At 45.2% G+C, this 22,056-nt stretch overlaps 1 protein-coding gene across 1 annotated transcript in view; it reads left to right on the top strand.

The window, feature by feature from the left end:
- LOC144672861 (galectin-3-binding protein-like) overlaps nt 1-20,814 on the top strand; it is a 67,643-nt gene extending 46,829 nt beyond the window's left edge. The window contains exon 5 of the mRNA XM_078534845.1: nt 19,711-20,814. Coding sequence (XP_078390971.1) covers nt 19,711-20,782 — 1,072 coding nt within the window. The 3' untranslated portion in view covers nt 20,783-20,814. The remainder of the gene's footprint in view (nt 1-19,710) is intronic.
- The last annotated feature ends 1,242 nt before the right edge of the window (nt 20,815-22,056 follow it).

Genomic DNA, 22,056 nt, shown 5'->3' with positions numbered 1-22,056 from the left:
AGGTGAACAGTTATTTGATGGAGATATATAGTGGGTATGAAAACACACTTGGCAGTACAGAAATTGAATCTTGCTGAACAGAGAGACCTGATCTCAAAGTTTTTCATCTTGCACCCATCAGGACAAACAAAATAATACCAAATTTCAACCAATCACAACAAAGGTGCTGATTGGTTGGCAAGTCACCTCTGATTGGCCGAGGCATTTGCCATGGAGCAAGCCAATGGGGAATTTTCGGTTCCTGAAGTTCCCGGGTAATTCAAAAATGGCACAAGGTTTGAACAAATTCCTTTTCCTTCCAGGGAACGGATCCCTGCCCATGAATGTCTGTCACATTTAGACAATAATTCACATTATGAGCTTCTCCCGCGCATCCGCCCTCACGCCTTCTCGTCCTTCCCAGAAACATGATAGGGTCCCCCTTGTCCTCACTTATCACCCCACCAGCCTCCGCATTCAAAGGATCATCCTCCGCCATTTCCGCCAACTCCAGCATGATGCCACCACCAAACACATCTTCCCTTCACCCCCCCTGGTGGCATTCCGCAGGGATCGTTCCCTCCGGGGCACCCTGGTCCACTCCTCCATCACCCCCTTCTCCTCAACCCCCACCTACGGCACCTCCCCATGCCCACGCAAAAGATGCAACACCTGCCCCTTCACATCCTCTCTCCTCACCGTCCAAGGGCCCATACACTCCTTTCAAGTGAAGCAGCATTTCACTTGCACTTCCCCTAACTTAGTCTACTGCATTCGTTGCTCCCAATGCGGTCTCCTCTACATTGGAGAGACCAAACGTAAACTGGGCGACCGTTTTGCAGAACACCTGCGGTCTGTCCGCAAGAAAGACCCAAACCTCCCTGTCGCTTGCCATTTTAACACTCCACCCTGTTCTCATGCCCACATGTCTGTCCTTGGCTTGCTGCATTGTTCCAGTGAAGCCCAATGCAAACTGGAGGAACAGTACCTCATCTTCTGACTAGGCACTTTACAGCCTTCCGGACTGAATATTGAATTCAACAACTTTAGATCTTGAACTCCCTCCTCCATCCCCACTCCCTTTCCGTTTCTTCCCCCTCCCTTTTGTTTTTTCCAATAATTTATATAGATTTTTCTTTTCCCACCTATTTCCATTATTTTTAAATCTACAACTAATACCTTATCAGTCTTTCCACCCCACCCCCACTAGAGCTGTACCTTGAGTGTCCTGCCATCCATTCTTAATTAGCACTTTTCTTAGATAATATCACCACCTTCAACACCTCTTTGTTCCTTTGTGACATCTTTTGATTATCTGCTCCTATCACTGCTTGCTTGTCCCTACAACCACACCCCCCCTCCCCAACTTCTCTCCCCCCGCCCCCCCCACCTTAAACCAGCTTATATTTCACCTCTCTCCTAACTCAGTTCTGTTGAAGGGTCATGAGGACTCGAAACGTCAACTCTTTTCTTCTCCGCCGATGCTGCCAGACCTGCTGAGTTTTTCCAGGTAATTCTGTTTTTGTTTCACATTACGAGCTTGACTGATTATTTTAAATTGGTTGTCAGCTTTGCCAGGGTTGTTCAGCAAGTTCTGTCCAATCACAGAATCACACTGAACAGCAGATATTTTGTGTTTTAAAAGTGAGGGCTGTTTGAATGCTGTTTCAGCTGTTCCTGTTATGAACAATCGGAGGGACCTGCCATTTCATTCAATCGCCAATTGTTGACTCATATACCTGGCATCACACTGGCACTGAAATTCATACATGACTCAATTGTGGCAGAACATATTTTTGGACTGATAGTGGAAATGGGGTTATCAATGCATTTTAGTGTTGGTGTGATGCCTTATGTGCCAATGTATATTTTATATTAAATTTTAATATAAAATAAAATTGAAAGGCAGCAGATTGAAGGGGTTCAGAGTAAACATGTCTCCATAAAGAAAAAGGGTGGGGCGGCCAAATCTAGAGCCTCCTGGATGTCAAGGAGTTTACTGGGTAAAATAAGACAGAAAAGGAAAGCTCATGTTAGACACTGAGAACTCAATACTACAGGAAGCTGAGGGGAGTGTAGAAAGTAGAGGGGTGAAATCAAAAAGGAAATTAGAAAAGCAAAGAGAGGGCATGAAGGAATATTGGCAAGAAAAACCAAGGAGAACTCAAAGATGTTTTATCAATACATTAAGAGTAAGAGGATAACTAAGGAAGGAATAGGGCCATAAAAGACCAAAAAGATAACCTGTGTGTGGAGGTGGAGGATGTGGGTATGGTTCTTAATGAATACTTTGTGTCTGTCTTCACAAAAAGAGGGGGACAAAGCAGACATTGTAGTTAAGGATGAGGAGTGTGAAGTATTGGATGTGATAAACAATGGGAGCGAGGAAGTAGTTAAAGGATTCGCACCCTCGGTTGGTCTGGCAGCTTTGGTGGTGAATGGTTGTTGTTACTCTTGATCATTTCCTGTGGGGTGGATGAAGATGGTATTTGTCTGCTTGGCGGTGTTTTCCCTTCTCCCTTTTCCTTCCAGCTGTTTGGAAGCTCCCCGAGGCTGAGGGAGGCCGTTCCTGAGGCTGAGGGAGGCCGTTCCTGAGGCTGAGGGAGGCCGTTCCTGAGGCTGAGGGAGGCTGTTCCTGAGGCTGAGGAAGGCCGTTCCTGAGGCTGAGGGAGGCTGTTCCTGAGGCTGAGGAAGGAGATTGAGCAACACGCTCAGCTCTGCTTCTTGGTGCTGATGAGGTGACACTGCTACCAGGTTTCAGCATCACCTGTGGCTCTGACACGCCGGCTAGAAGTTGCTGTATATGCAGAGTGATTGGTGTGTGTCCACTGACTGTACTACCATCGCAGCTGGAGGTAGAGGCTCCTCAGACAGCTGATCCCTCTCTGGTACCACTTCCACTGGAGATGCCGTGGTAATCTTGTGTGCAGTAGGTTGCTCTGCCTACAAACTGGGATGATGATGGACCATCTGCTGCACAAGGAGAGGAGAGATTGCAGGTGAAAGGCAGTGTTTGAGGACTCAGCGCTCTGCTGTTCTGGCTGGTTAACAACTGTGGTTGTCTGGCCACCTTCCGGCTAGAGAAGGTCAAGTGGTTCACAGGCAGCTCTGCTCAGGAGAGAGGAAGGCTGATTGTGGGTGACGTACATCAGCTCAGATCTGATTGTCACCATCCCTCAGTGGGTCAAGGATCATTCCGATGACTGGGAGCGGGCTCCCACTGCTCCAGACAGTACAGTGTCCACCGCATGGTTCCTTTTCTGACAGGAATGTCACTCTGGTTCCTGAATCTAATTTAAAATTTCTTAGGTGACCATTTACCAGGACGGTAGCATTCCAAAATGAAAAACCACAATCTCTGACTTCTTTTCATGGGATGTGGGTGTTGCTGGCTAGGCCAGTATTTATTGCCCATCCCTAATTTCCCTGAGAAGGTGAGTGGCTTGTTCAGCCATTTCAGAGGGCATTTAAGAGTCAACCACATTGCTGTGGGACTGGAGTCACATGTAGACCAGACCAAGTAAGGACGGCAGATTGCCCTTCCCTAAAGGACAATAGTGAACCAGATGGGTTTTTACAACAATCGACAATGGTTTTCATGGTCGTCATCAGACTTTTAATTCCAGATTTTTATTGAATTCAAATTCCACCATCTGCCGATTGGAACCTGGGTCCCCAGAGCATGACCCTGGGGCTCTGGATTACCAGCCCAGTGACAATCCCACTACACCATCATCTCCCCTGCCCCCAAGTAGAATGTCTGTGCAACTTCTGGGTTTTCACTCTTGACCTTGTGGGTGACCTTTGGGCTCTCTGTGTGGGGCTGGTGTTTTGAGCTGCACAGTTTACCAAAGTGTCCCTGTCTGTTACAGTGGAAGAGTTGGGCCATACTCGCTGGACACTGACCTCTCTAGTTGGGTGCCTTGCACTGCAGGGCTGGAAAGGCCACTCTGCTGGACCGCTCAGGGGTTGCTTCCTTGACTCGGGCAGTCCCTGGGTTTCTCTGACCTGATCTGGTGGACTGAGGGCTGGTTGCTGCCCCATGATGTGTTGTCTCCCTGTAGGATGGTTCTGTGTTGTTCACACAGCTCCCACAGTCTAGCTAGCTGGATAGCCTTGTCCGGGGTCAGATCATTTCAGCTTGTAGGAGGTCAGAGAGTGAATCGTCTGCAACACCCTTCACAATTCTGTCTCGGATGAGCTCAGACATTAAATCTCCATATTCACATCCCTCTGCCATCCTGTAGAGATGGTTAATGAAGAATCAACAGGTTTTCCAGGTTGCTGGACCCTGATTAAGTTTATCTCCCTCCAGTATTTTGTTGGATCTCAAGTTAAAATCGATGTTGAAAGATTTCAAAACATTATCAAATTTGGCAGATGATTCATTGACAGCTTGTCATGCAATGTCATCGTCTGCTATTGGTCCAATTGATAAAGAAGTGTAGTGACTTGTTGTACCTCTGATTTTTTTACTTCGGCCTGTAGCAACGCTGTAGTTAAAAATCTTTTCCTCCAGAGACGCCAGTCAGGGCCATGGGTGAATTCTCATGTGGCTGCAGCTGTGCAATTGCAATCCATTTTGGTGGTTTTACAGATTCTGGCTACAGCTTTAAGAGGTTTCAGGGTTTCTGAGACGGTGTCACTGGTCACTGCTGAACAAAGCACCATCCTGTGCTTGCCGATTTTTGGTCTTGGCCTGTGTTTGCCGATTTCCGCCTGAAGAAGGTGAATAATGGTGTGTAGGTCACTGGCTGCTGACTTAATCCGTTCAGTGGCATGGCGTTAAATTCAGGACTCTTGGAAAAGAACCACAGGCTGTTTCCAAACTTGGACACTTGCGAGGTAGCCAAAGTGGACAAAATTAATTATTAATGGGCTTTTTTTTGGCGGCCTCAGGAACCATGTGTTGAGACTTGGAGTCTGGGATCAGCTTTAACAATGGGTCATTTTCAAACAGTGCTTTTGACTGAATGACTTAAAAGGGGTTTCTCAGGACTATCTGGGCTGGGGTTCAAACCTTTTATCCCCCCACTTTGTGCTGCTTGCTGAAACTGAACTTCCAAGGAGGATGTGACAGAGTCTTCTGCTTGGGTAAAAGTTTGGCTTTTCTAGTTTGCTACCAGGCTCTTCTGTCTCTGGAGCTTTTCCTTTCTGGTGAATTTTCTCAGCGTCTGTAGCTTCAGTTGGGAATTAGGTTCAGTGCAGGATCTGGTGAAGTTGCCCTTTTCCTTCAATTCTCAGCATTCCTGTGAGAATGAGGGTTTATGATCTGGACACTGCCACCTTATTAACAACTTGTAACTATGTACAGATTTACAGTAGAGGGTACAGGACTGGAGCTGAATCCAGTCTAGATCTTTACCCATCTCTGTCCATCTCTGGGCTGTTCCTAATTCTGGGTCATGTGCCTTCTTACATCACTATGTGGGTGATATTGTACTCAGTCCACATTAACCCTGTATGTACCAGACAATCCTACTATAATCCTCACCCGTGGTATGATCCCAACTGAGGTTAACCCTGGACAAGCCTGGTCCCAGGGTGGAACCCAGCTTGATAGATCCTAACTTTTATGTGTTTGTTTAGTCCATACCACCTATAGGTTTATAGTCCATGTAAATCTATGGCACCCTGTGGTCAGACACACCACACTCTGAAACCAAGTTATAGATGCCACCCCAGACAGAGGCTGTGGATCTCTCCTCAACTCCCCCCAGACGCTTGTCACACCGTAAGCCATCAGGTCTCACTGAACTCCACCTTTCACACTCCATCTCCACTCTCAAAGACCTCACCTTGGAATCTTCTCCCAAACCAGTGCTTTCTCTCAGACGCCTTCTTCAAGGGTTCACCTCCAGGGTTTCAAACTCTCCTACTGTTCCTCTCCCCTGGGTCACCACATGCATTCAAGCTTTCTTCCATGCACTCCCACGCACTGGCTCAGCCATCAACAGTACACCACTGCTGTACATGCCCATAGCAAAGAATTACAGACCTTCAGCCTTTTTTTGAACCTTCTTGCCTCTTGCAAGCTGTTTTCACTTTAAATCTGCTTTCTGCAGCTTTTGTCTCTTTCAGTCTGAAACTTGGAGCCTTCCTCTCTGCCTCTCACTTTTAACTTCATGAACAGAGCCTTTTCCAGGTTCCTGTACTTCCTTTGACGAGAAGGCCTGCTTGAGGCTTTCCCCTGTTTCAGTCTCACTCCTTTGGCCTTGGACCTTTTGGTTCTTTTGGGAAATCTGCAGCTCCCTCTCCCAGTGTCCAGTCTCTCTGGGGTCCTGGCTTCAAACTGAATTTAAAACTGCTGTTTCTTTAGTTTTTCAGTGTGTGTGTCTATGGGAGGGATCTGCCTCTCTGGACCCTAGTTGCTAGGCAACAGCCAAATTCTTCTTCTCTTGTTTGTTTAACTTAGCTGCAACAGTTATAAAACTCTCATTAGAAATGCAGGCACCTGTTTAAAGTGAAACTAAAACTAAATTTGACCTTTCTTAACCCACAGATACAGAAATAAAAATCAAACTTAAACATTAAAGCTAGAACTCATTCCTAACACCATAAAATACAAATATAACTTACTTAAACTATCTCTATTTCCTAACACTGGATACAGGTGAGGTGCTGGGGGATTGGAGGTCTGATAATGTTTTAGCTTTGTTTAAAAAGGGAGTGAGGGACAGACTGAATAATTACAGGCCAGTCAGTCTGACCTTGGTAATGGGCAAATTATTAGAATTAATTCTGAGAGACAGGATAAACTGCCACTTAGAAAGGCACAGGTTAATCAAGGACAGTCAGCATGGATTTGTTAGGGAAGGTCTGGCTAATTTGATGGGGTTTTTTGAGGAAGTAACAAGGAGGATTGATCAGGGTCGTGCAGCTGATGTGATCTACATGGATTTTACCAAGGTTTTTGATAGGGTCCCACATGGCAGACTGGTTAAAAAATAAAAGCCCATGGGATCCAGGGGAATGTAACAAGCTGAATACAAAATTGGCTCGGTGACAGGAAACACAGGGTAATTGTTGACGGGTGTTTTTGTGCCTGGAAGGCTGTTTCCAGTGGGGTTCCACAGGGCTAAAAATTAGGTCCCCACTGTTTGTGTTTATATTAATGATTTGGATGTAAATGTAGGGGGAATGATCAAGAAGTTTACAGATGACACAATAATTGGCCGTGCGGTAGATAGAGAGAAGGATTGCTGTAGACTGCAGGAAGATATCAATGGACTGGTCAGGTGGGCAGAGAAGTGGCAAATGGAGTTCAACCCAGAGAGGTGTGAGGTGATGCATTTGGGGAGGTCTAACAAGGCAAAAGGTCACACAATAAATGGGAGAATACTGAGAGGTGTCGAGGGAGTGAGATACCTTGGAGTGAATGTCCACAGATCCCTGAAGGTAGCAGGACAGGTTGATAAGGTAGTTAAGAAGGCATCTGGAATCCTTTCATTTATTCCTTTCATTATTATTCCTCGCACAAAGGAAGATGGTTGTGATTGTTGGAGGTCAGTCATCTCAGCTCCAGGACATCACTGCAGGAGTTCCTCAGGGTAGTGTCCTCGGCCCAACCATCTTCAGCTGCTTCATCAATGACCTTCCTTCCATCATAAGGTCAGAAGTGGGGATGTTCGCTGATGATTGCACAATGTTCAGCACCATTCGCGACTCCTCAGATACTGAAGCAGCCCATGTCCAAATGCAGCAAGACCTGGACAATATCCAGGCTTGGGCTGATAAGTGGCAAGTAAAATTCGTGCCACACAAGTGCCAGGCAATGACCATCTCCAACAAGAGAGGATACAACCATCACTCCTTGATGTTTAATGGCATTACCATCACTGAATCGTCCACTATCAACATCCTGGGGGTTACCATTGACCAGAAACTGAAGTGGACTAGCCATATAAATACTGTGGCTACAAGAGCAGGTCAGAGGCTGGGAATCATGTGACAAGTAACTCACCTCCTGACTCCCCAAAGCCTGTCCACCATCTACAAGGCACAAGTCAGGAGTGTGGTGGAATACTCCCCACTTGCCTGGATGAGTGCAGCTCCTACAACACTCAAGAAGCTTGACACTTTCTTCCACCTACTCTCTCTCTGTTATGACTGATGCAGTTGGTGAAGCGGAGTTATTTTAAAATCCCAGAGAGGAAACTAAACAACTGTTGTAACCTATAATTTTAAGTGTTATGTTTGAGATGCGACTCTAAATTCAGGAATCAGACCCCCAGTTCTTGAGGTTTTACATTAAACTAAATGAAACATTCTATTAATTTACACAGGTTAAAATAGATACACATGGCAACAAATGACCACTATCATAACTTTTAACAAACTCCCAAACTAATCTCCATTAAGGCAACAACAACCCACAGGGCTGAATTTTTCTGTTGGTGAGCTGGGGGTGGGGCCCGCTCGCCGATGGGAAAATGACGTGGGATGACGTTGGGAGGAATCCCCGATGTCATCCCGCCCCATTTAAATATTCAGGAAGACAGGGGGATAGCAAAATCAGCTGTCCGCCCGCCGACCTGTCAATGGCCAATTGAGGCCATTGACAGGGTAGTTAAAACAATTAAAGGACCTGCTCGTCCAACCTTAAGGTTGGCGGGTCGGCCAGGAGCCCCGGCGGGGAATAGAAAAAACATGAAACCTCATCCAGCGGCGGGATGAGGCTTCATGTCGGTTTTAAAAAAGTTTAATAAAGTTTTTGTGCACTTTATTAACATGTCCCATCTCATGTGACATTGTCACATGAGGGGGACATGTTAATGATTTTTTAATTTTTCTATTTTTAGAGTTTCAAAAACTTTCAGCGATCTCCCTGAGGCAGCACTTAGTCTCATGTCAGTGGTAGGGAAACTATTGGAGAAATTTCTGAAGGAGAGAATCTATCTCCTCTTGGAGAGGCAAGGTTTGATCAGGGATAGTCAGCATGGCTTTGTCAGAGGGAGGTCATGCCTAACAAATTTGATTGAATTTTTTGAGGAGGTGACCAGGTGTGTAGATGAGGGTAGTGCAGTTGATGTAGTTTATATGGATTTCAGCAAAGCCATTGACAAGGTCCCACATGGGAGACTTATAAAGAAGGCAAATGCACATGGGATACAGGGTAATTTGATAAGGTGGATTCAAAATTGGCTTAGTTGTAGGAGACAGAGGGTGATGACAGAAGGATGCTTTATGGGACTGGAAGCCAGTGTCCAGTGGCGTACCACAGGGATCTGTGCTGGGTCCCCTATTATTTGTCATTTATATAAACGACATAGATGACTATGTGGGGGTAGGATTAGTAAGTTTGTACATGACACAAAGATTGGCCGGGTGGTTAACAGTGAGGTTGAGTGCCTTGGGCTACAGGAAGATATAGACGGGATGGTCAAATGGGCAGATAAGTGGCAGATGGAATTTAACCCTGAAAAGTGTGAGGTGATACACTTTGGAAGGAGTAATTTGACAAGGAAGTATTCAATGAATGGCATGACACTAGGAAGTTCTGAGGAACAAAGGGACCTTGGTGTGTGTGTCCATAGATCTCTGATAGTGGAGGGGCATGTTAGTGGGGTGGTGAAAAAGGCAAATGGGGCACTTGCCTTTATCAATCGAGGCACAGATTACAAAAGTAGGGAGGTCATGTTGGAGTTGTATAGAACCTTGGTGAGGCCACAGCTGGAGTACTGTGTGCAGTTCTGGTCACCACATTATAGGAAGGATGTGATTGTACTGGAGGGGGTGCAGAGGAGATTCACCAGGATGTTGCCTGGGATGAAACATTTAAGTTATGAAGAGAGATTGGATAGACATGGGTTGTTTTCGTTGGAGCAGAGAAGACTGAGGGGCGACCAGATCGAGGTGTACAAGATTATGAGGGGCATGAACAGGGTGGATAGGGAGCTGCTGTTCCCCTTAGTTGAAGGGTCAGTCACGAGGGGACATAAGTTCAAGGTGAGGGGCAGGAGGTTTAGGGGGGATGTGAGGAAAAACCTTTTTACCCAGAGGGTGGTGATGGTCTGGAATGCGCTGCCTGGGAGGGTGGTGGAGGCGGGTTGCCTCACACCCTTTAAAAAGTACCTGGATTAGCACTTTGAGAGTTGGGGATTCCCTCCCCCCAGGAACAGGGCACGCCCACTCATAATGACAGCGGGCCCGTTTTGGCGGCTGCAATCGGCTGCCCGTCCATCAAGGGCAAAATTCAGCCCATAGACTTAACCAAACACCAGGCAAAGCATTTTCACCTTACACATTCAAAATTTCACTGTGGAGCCAGTTGGAGGTTTGCAACTGCCTTTTGATCTCACATTGCCTCTGCTCTGCACACGCGAAAACTACTGAAGTTATACCTACCGCCCCCTTTGAATGTTAATTCTCATTGTATCAACAACCTCTGAACTAAACCTCTTTAACAATAAAACTCCTTTCAAAGTACCAATTTTATTAGTAATATAAACATGTTGCTTGGTGGCTGCTGGAAAGGTGTCAGTTTTCACCCCACTTCTTAAATCCTCTATTCACAGATTCACACAGTGCAGAAGAGGCCCTTCGGCTCATCGAGTCTGCACTGACACGTGAGAAACACCTGACCTACCTACCTAATCCCATTTACCAGCACTTGGCCCACAGCCTTGAATGTTATGATGTGCCAAGTGCTCATCCAGGTACTTTTTAAAGGATGTGAGGCAACCCGCCTCCACCACCCTCCCAGGCAGTGCATTCCAGACCATAACCACCCTCTGGGTAAAAAAGTTTTTCCTCACATCACCCCCCAAACCTCCTGCCCCTCACCTTGAACTTATGTCCCCTCGTGACTGACCCTTCAACTAAGGGGAACAGCTGCTCCCTATCCACCCTGTCCATGCCCCTCATAATCTTGTACACCTCGATCAGGTCGCCCCTCAGTCTTCTCTGCTCCAATGAAAACAACCCAAGTCTATCCAACCTCTATTCATAACTTAAATGTTTCATCCCAGGAAACATCCTGGTGAATCTCCTCTTCACCCCCTCCAGTGCAATCACATCCTTCCTATAATGCGGCGACCAGAACTGCACACAGTACTCCAGCTGTGGCCTCACCAAGGTTCTATACAACTCCAGCATGACCTCCCTACTTTTGTAATCTATGCCTCGATTGATAAAGGCAAGTGTCCTATATGCCTTTTTCACCATCCCACTAACATGCTCCTCTGCCTTCAGAGATCTACGGACACACACGCCAAGGTCCCTTTGTTCCTCAGAACTTCCTAGTGCCATGCCATTCATTGAATACTTCCTTATCAAATTACTCCTTCCAAAGTGTATCAACTCACACTTTTCAGGGTTAAATTCCATCTGCCACTTATCTGCCCATTTGACCATCCCGTCTATATCTTCCTGTAGCCCAAGACACTTAACCTCACTGTTAACCACCCGGCCAATCTTTGTGTCATCCGCAAACTTACTAATCCTACCCCCACATAGTTATCTATGTCGTTTATATAAATGACAAATAATAGGGAACTCAGCACAGATCCCTGTGGTACGCCACTGGACACTGGCTTCCAGTCACTAAAGCATCCTTCTGTCATCACCCTCTGTCTCCTACAACTAAGCCAATTTTGAATCCACCTTATCAAATTACCCTGTATCCCATGTGCCTTTGCCTTCTTTATAAGTCTCCCATATGGGACCTTGTCAAAGGCTTTGCTGAAATCCATATAAACTGCATTAACTGCACTACCCTCATCTACACACCTGGTCACCTCCTCAAAAAATTCAATCAAATTTGTTAGGCATGACCTCCCTCTGACAAAGCCATGCTGCCTATCCCTGATCAAACCTTGCCTCTCCAAGTGGAGATAGATTCTCTCCTTCAGAAATTTCTCCAATAGTTTCCCTACCGCTGACGTGAGACTCACTGGCCTGTAGTTCCCTGGCTTATCTTTACAACCCTTCTTAAATAGCGGAACCACATTAGCTGTTCTCCAGTCCTCTGGCACCTCCCCCATGGATTTCATGTCATCCACGAAGTTCTTGATCATACCCCCTACATTTAAATCCAAATCCTTTATATACACCTCAAACAGCAAGGGCCCCAGCACTGAGCCCTGTGGAACCCCACTGGAAACAGACTTCCAGTCACAGAAACATCCCTCTACCATCACAAAACAAAAACAGAATTACCTGGAAAAACTCAGCAAGTCTGGCAGCATCGGCGGAGAAGAAATCAGTCAACGTTTCGAGCCTTCATGGCCCTTCGGCAGAACTGCAGCATAGTATGCATAGTATACTATGCTGCAGTTCTGCCGAAGGGCCATGAAGGCTCGAAACGTTGACTGATTTCTTCTCCGCCGATGCTGCCAGACTTGCTGAGTTTTTCCAGGTAATTCTGTTTTTGTTTTGTTTTGGATTTCCAGCATCCGCAGTAGCTTTTAGCTTTTTGTTTTTGCCTCTACCATCACTATCTGCTTCCTGCCTCTCAGTCAATTTTGGATCCAACATGCCACTTTGCCTTGGATCCCATGGGCTCTTACTTTCTTTACCAGTCTGCCTTAAGGGACCTTATCAAAAACCTTGCTAAAGTCCACGTAAACCACATCAAATGCATTACCCTCATCAACACGCCTGGTTAGCTCCTCAACAAAATTCAATCAAATTTGTCAAACACAACCTTCCCTTAACAAATCCATGCTGACTATCCCTGATTAATCTGTGTCTCTCCAAGTGCAGATATATTCGGTCCCTCAGAATTCTTTCTAGTAACTTCACCACCACCGAGGTTAGACTGACTGGCCTGTAATTTCCTGGTCAATCCCTTCCTCCCTTTTTAAATAATGGGACAACGTTAGCAATCCTCCAGTCCTCTGGCACCTCACCTATGGCTAGAGAGGATTTGAAAAGAGGATTTGATCCTTTTCATGTTTCCAACTGTACCACCCCCCCACGCAACCTGACTCCTTTTAATCTCTGCCCAGTTTAATTAAATCACACAGGCACACAGGCGCGCACACACACACAAAGACACAGGCACACACACAGGCATACACACACACAGGCGCACACATGCACACACAGGCACAAACATGCATACACACACATACAGGCATACACACACCCACACACACACAGGCATACACACACACCCACAGGCACACATCCACAGGCACAAACACCACGCACACACACACACAGGCATACACACACACAAAGACACAGACACACGCACACACAAAGACACACCCACAGGCATACACACCCACAGGCATACACACACACGCGCACACACAGGCACAAACACACACACAGACACACACACAGACTAACACACACACCCTGACTTCTTTTAAAAATAACACAATATTCCCCAAACATAGTTTTAAAAACATCCATTTCTCACAGGGAGGAAATAGCAAGGTACCGGAGGATTGGAGGTACCATTATTTCAAAAAGGTGCAAGGGATAGGCCAGAAAATTTTAGGCTAGTCAGCCTGACTTAAGTGGTGGGCAAATTATTGGAAACAATTTTGACATGGATAAACTGTCACTTAGAAAGACACGAATTGATCAGGGATAGTCAGCATGGTTTTGTTAGGGGGAGATCGTGTCTTACTAATTTAATAGAGTTTTTTGAGGAAGTAACAAGGAGGATTGATGAGGGTTGACGAGGCCAGTGAGTGGATGTTGTCTACATGGATTTCAGTAAAGCATTTGACAAGGTCCCACATGGCAGACTGGTCAGGAAAGTGAGATCCCATGGGATACAGGGGAAGGAGGCAGGTTGGATCCAAAATTGGTTCAGTGACAGGAAACAAAGGGTAATGGTGGATGGATGCTTTTGCGAATGGAAAATGGTTGCCAGTGGGTGTTCCACAGGGCTCAGTGTTGGGCCCTTGCTGTTTGTTGTATATATTCAAGATTTAGACTTGAACGTGGGAGTATGATTGGGAAATTTGCAGATGACACAAACCTTGGCCGTGTAGTTGATAGTGAAGAGGATATCAATGGTTTGGTTGAGTGGGCGGAGAAGTGGCAAATGGAATTCAATCTGGAAAAGTGTGAGGTAATGCATTTGGGGAGGGAAAACAAAGCAAGGGAATAGTCAATAAACAGGAGGATACTGAGAGGGGTAGAGGAAGTGAGAGACCTTGTTGTGCATGTCCATAGGTCCCTGGAGATGGTATGCAGGTGGATAAGGCGGGAATGAAAGCATATGGAATGTTTTATTTACGAGGTATTGAATACAAAAGCAGGGATGTAATGATGGAACTGTACAAAACTCTGGTTAGGCCACAGCTGGAATTTTGTGCACAGTTCTGGTCACCACATTACAGGGAGGACATAACTGTTCTGGAGAGAGTGCAGAGGAGATTTACAAGAATGTTGCCAGGGCTTGGAAATTGCAGCTATGAGGAGGGATCGGATAGGCTCCGATTGTTTTCCTTCGAACAGAGGAGGCTGAGGGGGTGACCTAATTGAGTTGTATAAAATTATAAGGGGCCTGGATAGGGTCGACAGGAAAGACTTGTTTCCCCCTAGCTGAGGGGTCAGTTACCAGGGGGAACAGGAGTATAGGATTATAGGATGGTATAGGATGGTAGAAGGATTAGAGGAGACATGAGGAAAGACTTGTTTTCCCCCTAGCTGAGGGGTCAGTTACCAGGGGGAACAGATTGAAGGTGATTGGTAGAAGGATTAGAGAGAACATGAGGAAAGACTTTTTCACCCAGAGGGTGGTGAGTGTCTGGGATTCACTGCCTAAGTTGGGGGTTGAGGCTGAAACCCTCACCTCATTTAAAATGTACCTGGATCTGCATCTGAAGCTCTGGAACCTGCAAAGCCACAGACCAGGGGCTGGAAAGTGGGATTAAAATGAGCGGCTAGTTTAATTTTTGCTCTTTTTGGCCGGTACAGACATGATGGGCTGAATGGTCTCTTTCTGCACTGTAACCTTTCTGTGGTTCTATGGTTCAGACTGGGGTACTCCTTAGTGAAGAAAAGATGAGGGATGGTTTATAAAAAGTGTACAAAATCATGAGCTGTATGGACAGTGTTTATGGGGAGAAACTATTCCCATTGGCAGAAGGGATGGAAAACCAGGAGGTACCAATATAGCAAAAGAATCAAAGAGCGATGTGAGAAATAACTTCTTTAAGCTGCTAGTGGTTAAGATCTGAAATGTGCTGCCTGAGATTCAAGGGCACGACATATTCACTTTTAAACAGGAATCGAATGCACACTTGAACAGAAATGATTGGCAGAGACATGGGGGGAGGTAAGGCACATGGGTAGGATTAGCTGGGGTGTTCCTGCAGGGAGCTGACATGGACACAATAATGGGCCAAATGGCTCCTTCTGTGCTGTAAGGATTCAATAACTCTGTAAGACTCTGAATCTGCTCATGTCAATTTACTTTCAGTTCCTCTCCCTTGGTTACTGTGAAAATAGACAAAATATTTGGTCAGGGATATTGCCATTTCTTCATCCCCATGATAATTTCCCTCGTTTGTGTCTTCAAAGAACTAATATTTGCTACTCTCCTTTTTAGGCAGATTTTTGATCTGTTGAGGGTTGTGGGGGATGGTTTGACAAGGGGGGGCACGAAGGAATGTGGAGCTAAGGCCACAATCAGATCAGCCATGATCTTATTGAATGGCACAGCAGGCTGGAGGGGCCGAATGGCCTACTCCTGTTCCTATTTGTATAATCTTATGATCTTTATGTACTTTAAAAATCTCCTACAAACCACTGAAGGTGTTATATCTGAATGCACACAGTATACGAAATAAGGTAAATGAGCTTGTGGCGCAGATTGCAATTGGCGGGTATGATGTGGTGGGCATTACGGAGACATGGCTGCAAGGGGATCAGGACTGGGAGCTAAATATCCAAGGATATACATCCTATCGAAAAGATAGGCAGGTTGGCAGAGGGGGTGGGGATGCTTTGTTAGTAAGAAATGAAATTAAATCGATAGCAAGAAATGATGTAGGGTCAGATGATGTAGAATCTGTGTGGGTAGAGTTGAGGAACCACAAAGGTAAAAAAACCATAATGGGAGTTATGTACAGGCCTCCGAACAGTAGTCAGGATGTGGGGCACAAGATACACCAGGAGATAGAAAAGGTGTGTAAAAAAGGCAAGGTTACAGTGATCATGGGGGATTTCAATATGCAGGTGGACTGGGAAAATCAGGTTGGTAGTGGATCCCAAGAAAAGGAATTTGTGGAATGTCTACGAGATGGCTTTTTGGAGCAGCTTGTGGTGGAGCCCACTAGGGAACAGGCAATTCTAGATTTAGTGATGTGTAATGAGGCAGATTTGATAAGGGAGCTTAAGGTGAAGGAACCCTTAGGAGGAAGTGACCATAATATGATAGAATTTACCCTGCAATTTGAGAGGAGAAAGCTGGAATCAGATGTAACGATATTACAGTTGAATAAAGGCAACTACAGAGGCATGAGGGAGGAGATGGCCAGAATTGACTGGGAGATTAACCTAGCAGGAAAGACAGTGGAACAGCAATGGCAGGAGTTTCTGGGAGTAATTTGGGAGACACAGCAAAAATTCATCCCTAGGAAGAAGAAGCACACTAAAGGGAGGACGAGGCAACCATGGCTGACAAGGGAAGTCAGGGACTGCATAAAAGCTAAAGAGAAAGCATACAATGCGGCGAAGAGCAGTGGGAAACCAGGGGATTGGGAAGCCTACAAAGAGCAACAGAGGACAACTAAAAAAGAAATAAGGAGGGAGAAGATTAAATATGAGGGTAAACTAGCCAGTTATATAAAAGAAGATTGCAAGAGTTTTTTTAGATATATAAAGGGTAAGAGAGAGGCAAAAGTGGACATTGGGCCGCTGGAAAATGACGCTGGAGAAGTAGTAGTGGGGAACAAAGAAATGGCGGAGGAACTGAATAGGTACTTTCATCAGTCTTCACGGTGGAAGACACGAGTAACATCCCCAAAGTTCGAGAGTTGGGGGGCAGAGGTGAGTATGGTGACCATTATCAAGGAGAAGGTGCTAGGAAAACTGAAAGGTCTGAAGGTGGATAAATCACCTGGACCAGATGGATTACACCCCAGAGTTCTGAAGGAGATAGCTGAAGAGATAGTGGAGGCGTTAGTGGTGATCTTTCAGGAATCACTGGGGTCAGGGAGGGTCCCAGAGGACTGGAAAATCGCTAATGTAACCCCCCTGTTTAAGAAGGGACTGAGGCAAAAGACGGGAAATTACAGGCAGATTAGCCTAACCTCGATCGTTGGTAAGATTTTAGAGTCCATTATTAAGGATGAGATTTCAGAATACTTGGAAGTGCATGGTAAAATAGGGCAAAGTCGGCATGGTTTCATCAAGGGGAGGTCATGCCTGACAAATCTGTTAGAATTCTTTGAGGAGGTAATGAGTAGGTTGGACAAAGGAGAGCCAATGGATGTTATCTTCTTGGACTTCCAGAAGGCCTTTGACAAGGTGCCGCACAGGAGGCTGCTCAGTAAGATAAGAGCCCATGGTGTTAGAGGCAAGGTGCTAGCATGGATAGAAGATTGGCTGTCTGGAAGGAGGCAGAGAGTGGGGATAAGGGGGTCCTTCTCAGGATGGCAGCTGGTGACTAGTGGAGTTCCGCAGGGGTCAGTGTTGGGACCACAACTTTTCACTTTATACATTAATGTTCTAAGTGAAGGAACTGAGGACATTCTGGCTAAGTTTGAAGATGATACAAAGATAGGTGGAGGGACAGGTGGTATTAAGGAGACGGGGAGGCTGCAGAAGGATTTGGACAGGTTAGGAGAATGGGCAAAAGAAGTGGCAGATGGAATACAGCGTGGGCAAGTGTGAGGTCATGCACTTTGGTAGGAAGAATAGAGGCATAGACTATTTTCTAAATGGGGAGAGAATTCAGAAATCTGGAGTGCAAAGGGACTTGGGAGTCGTAGTCCTGGATTCTCTTAAGGTTAACTTGCAGGTTGAGTCAGTAGTTAGGAAGGCAACTGCAATGTTGGCATTCATTTTGAGAGGACTAGAATATAAAAGCAGGGATGTGCTGCTGAGGCTTTATAAGGCTCTGGTCAGACCACATTTAGAATATTGTGAGCAATTTTGGGCCCTGTATCTCAGGAAGGATGTGCTGGCCCTGGAGAGGGTCCAGAGGAGGTTCACGAGAATGATCCCAGGATTGAAAGGCTTAACATATGAGGAACGTTTGAGGACTCTGGGTCTATACTCGATGGAGTTTAGAAGGATGAGGGGGGATCTGATTGAAACTTACAGAATACTGAAAGGCCTGGATAGAGTGGACGTGGGGAAGATGTTTCCATTAGTAGGAGAGACTAGGACCCGAGGGCACAGCCTCAGAGTAAAGGGAAGACCTTTTAGAACAGAAATGAGGAGAAACTTCTTTAGCCAGAGAGTGGTGAATCTATGGAATTCATTGCCACAGAAGGCTGTGGAGGCCAGGTCATTGAGTGTATTTAAGACCGAGATAGATAGGTTCTTGATTGGTAAGGGGATCAAAGGTTACGGGGAGAAGGCGGGAGAATGGGGTTGAGGAACTTATCAGCCATGATTGAATGGCGGAGCAGACTCGATGGGCTGAATGGCCTAATTTCTGCTCCTATGTCTTATGGTCTTATTTTATTTTCATATAGAACGGGCAATTCCTTTTGTGTAAGGTAGTCTTCAGGATGAGTTCATGGAGTGTATTTCAGACAATTTTTTGGAAGAATTCATTGGTGGAACCAAAGAAGGAAGAATCTATTTTAGACCTGGCATTGTGTAATGAGACAGCATTCATTAATTAGCTTGTTATGACACAGCAGTTGGTAAAGGCCGAGTTATTTAAAATCCCAGAGGGAAAATTTAAACAACTGTCATTACCTTTATTTTCAATTGGCAGCTCAGAATTCAGGAATAAAACCAACAAGCCTCCAGAGGTTTTTATATAAATTTAAATATGTATTAATTTAATAGGGAGTTAAGCACATACACATGTCTACAAATTATTACCATAAGACCTTTTAAACAAACCCCCAAATTAATTGCTCCCAGGCAAATATCTTCCCCAAGGCAACAATAACCCATAGACTTAAACAGGCACTAGGCAAAGCACATTTTATCTTACAAATTCAAAATGAGGTTCCTTTCAATTTGGTCCTTCACAGACACAGTGGCTTTTAGGATATTACAAGCCTCTTACTCACACACAAAACTCTTCTGTATATTCCTAGCCTTCCCTTTGAATGTAAATTCTCAGTGTATCACCAGGCCCTTTGAACTCCACCTCTTCTAACAATAAAAGCCCTTTAATAGCACCAATTTTATTAGTAATATAAACACATTGCTTGGTGTCTCCTAGCTAGGTGCAAGATTTCACCCCCAGTCTTTGAATGGTTTATTCAACAAAATGCAAATATACTCTTTACCTTACTGTTTAACATCTCAAAACTACTATACACCAAAGCAGCCAGACTAGCTGCCTTTAATCCAATTAAGACACACACTCACACCCACAGACACAGACTCTACTTCAAGTCCAATTGAAAATAATTTCCAATAACGTTATATACATCAATATCTTTTTGACAGAGCTCATAAATAAAGCTAATGAATTAAAGTAAAAGATCCTCCAGGGAAGAGTGATCATAAAACTATTGAATTTCAAAAGACAATGCTGGCATAGAGCGAAATGTATGCTGACAGGTGAATAACATTAACAGGACAACTCATCCATTCTCTTTTCTTATTGGCCAATTCCCTCTTCAGGTACTTTTATACCAAGAAAATTGATATCAATCTGTCATCAGTCAAGTGCATTCACAACATGGCTTCTAATTATGGAGTGACTGCCATTCGGGATTACTGCGATAAACTATTTTACAAACTGCTCCCACAAGATCCTTCTTTCAAACACCAGTTAGAGCTGTATAACTACGCCCAGGCTGTTAAGGATCCTCTGCTGAAAGAGATTTGCTTGGAGTATTTTGCTTGGAACTGTGAAACTTTCACCAGGTCACCGAGCTGGTACGAGGTGACTGACAATCAGCTCAATGACCTTCTGCTGAGATCAGACATTGTCATTTGGAATGAGTTGAGTTTGTTCAAAGCTGTAGAAAATTGGATCATTAACAAGAAGAAAACGGAGCTAACGCATGAACTAATGGATAAAATTCGCTTTCACATGATCTCTCCAGAAGATCTCTCCAGAATTCAGCTACAGTCAAAACTATATGAAGAACACGATAGCTTCTTCCTCAAGAGATTTCTCAAAGCTTTCGAGTTTCACTCAGTATCTGTTGAACAGCTGAACAAAGAGAGGCACTTCTCTGATCTCAGCCTGGAGCCCAGAATTTATATATCCTCCGAATGGAGCGCTGCATTAGACATTGACCCAAACAGTAATGTCCGATCCTCATCGTCCATGTTCTATAATGGCTATCAGTACGTTCATCAAGTGAGCTTCACTCAGCCTTCCTCTCCTACCATTTCCTTCCAAAGCTCGAGGTTCACAAGTGCTTTTTACAGTACAGACATGGTGTCGTGGTCCGCTTATTATCACACAAGTACACAAAGCTGCAAGAGAAGCAACGTGCCCTGTCCCTACGACATTTATCCAATAGCGACGTTAACCATCAATGACCAAAACAAGGAGAGCATTGTCCAGTACCAGAACAAGGTGCTGCTTCTCTGTAACAACAATTACATATCATATGTTCATGATTTCAAGCAAAATAATGCAATTCTTCCCTCCTTCAAAGGGCAAGGTCTCTTCTACTTTGGCTGTGAATCAGGCCGGTTCTCCACTCTGAGATTTGTTATAAGACCCATGTACAAATGAAGCAATACAAAACAAAAGACAATAAAGAGTTAACCAAAATACAGCCTACATAATCTGGTTGATTTCAAATTGCAAATGATCCCTTGACAACTATGATGCTAAACTTCTCCATGTTTATCTAATTAACACTTCAAACACTCAATCCACAGACACAGTCACACCGCGTACTGACAGTGTTTACACTGCAGTTTACAGACACTGTTACACTGCGTACTGACGGTGTTTACACTGCAGTTTACAGACAGTCACACCGCGTACTGACGGTGTTTACACTGCAGTTTACAGACACTGTTACACTGCGTACTGACGGTGTTTACACTGCAGTTTACACTGTCACACCGCGTACTGAAGGTATTTACACTGCAGTTTACACTGTCACACCGCGTACTGACGGTATTTACACTGCAGTTTACACTGTCACACCGCGTACTGACGGTGTTTACACTGCAGTTTACAGACACTGTCACACCGCGTACTGACGGTGTTTACACTGCAGTTTACAGACACTGTTACACTGCGTACTGACGGTGTTTACACTACAGTTTACAGACACTGTCACACCGCGTACTGAGGGTGTTTATACTGCAGTTTACAGACACTGTTAGACTGCGTACTGACGGTGTTTACACTGCAGTTTACAGACACTGTCACACCGCGTACTGACGGTGTTTACACTGCAGTTTACAGACACTGTTAGACTGCGTACTGACGGTGTTTACACTGCAGTTTACAGACACTGTTACACCGCGTACTGATGGTGTTTACACTGCAGTTTACAGGCACTGTCACACCGCGTACTGACAGTGTTTACACTCCAGTTTACAGACACTGTCACACCGCATACTGACGGTGTTTACACTGCAGTTTACGCTGTCACACCGCGTACTGACGGTGTTTACACTGCAGTTTACACTGTCACACCGCGTACTGACGGTGTTTACACTGCAGTTTACAGACACTGTCACACCGCGTACTGACGGTGTTTACACTGCAGTTTACAGACACTGTCACACCGCGTACTGACGGTGTTTACACTGCAGTTTACAGACACTGTCACACCGCGTACTGACGGTGTTTACACTGCAGTTTACAGACACTGTCACACCGCGTACTGACGGTGTTTACACTGCAGTTTACAGACACTGTCACACCGCGTACTGACGGTGTTTACACTGCAGTTTACAGACACTGTTACACTGCGTACTGACAGTGTTTACACTCCAATTTACAGACACAGTCACACCGCGTACTGACGGTGTTTACACTGCAGTTTA

Source organism: Cetorhinus maximus, unplaced genomic scaffold, assembly GCF_964194155.1.
Source record: "Cetorhinus maximus unplaced genomic scaffold, sCetMax3.hap1.1 HAP1_SCAFFOLD_125, whole genome shotgun sequence".
NCBI lineage: Eukaryota > Metazoa > Chordata > Chondrichthyes > Lamniformes > Cetorhinidae > Cetorhinus > Cetorhinus maximus.
The sequence above is the reverse complement of the archived record's forward strand: the minus strand, read 5'-3'. Positions and strand labels throughout refer to the sequence as shown.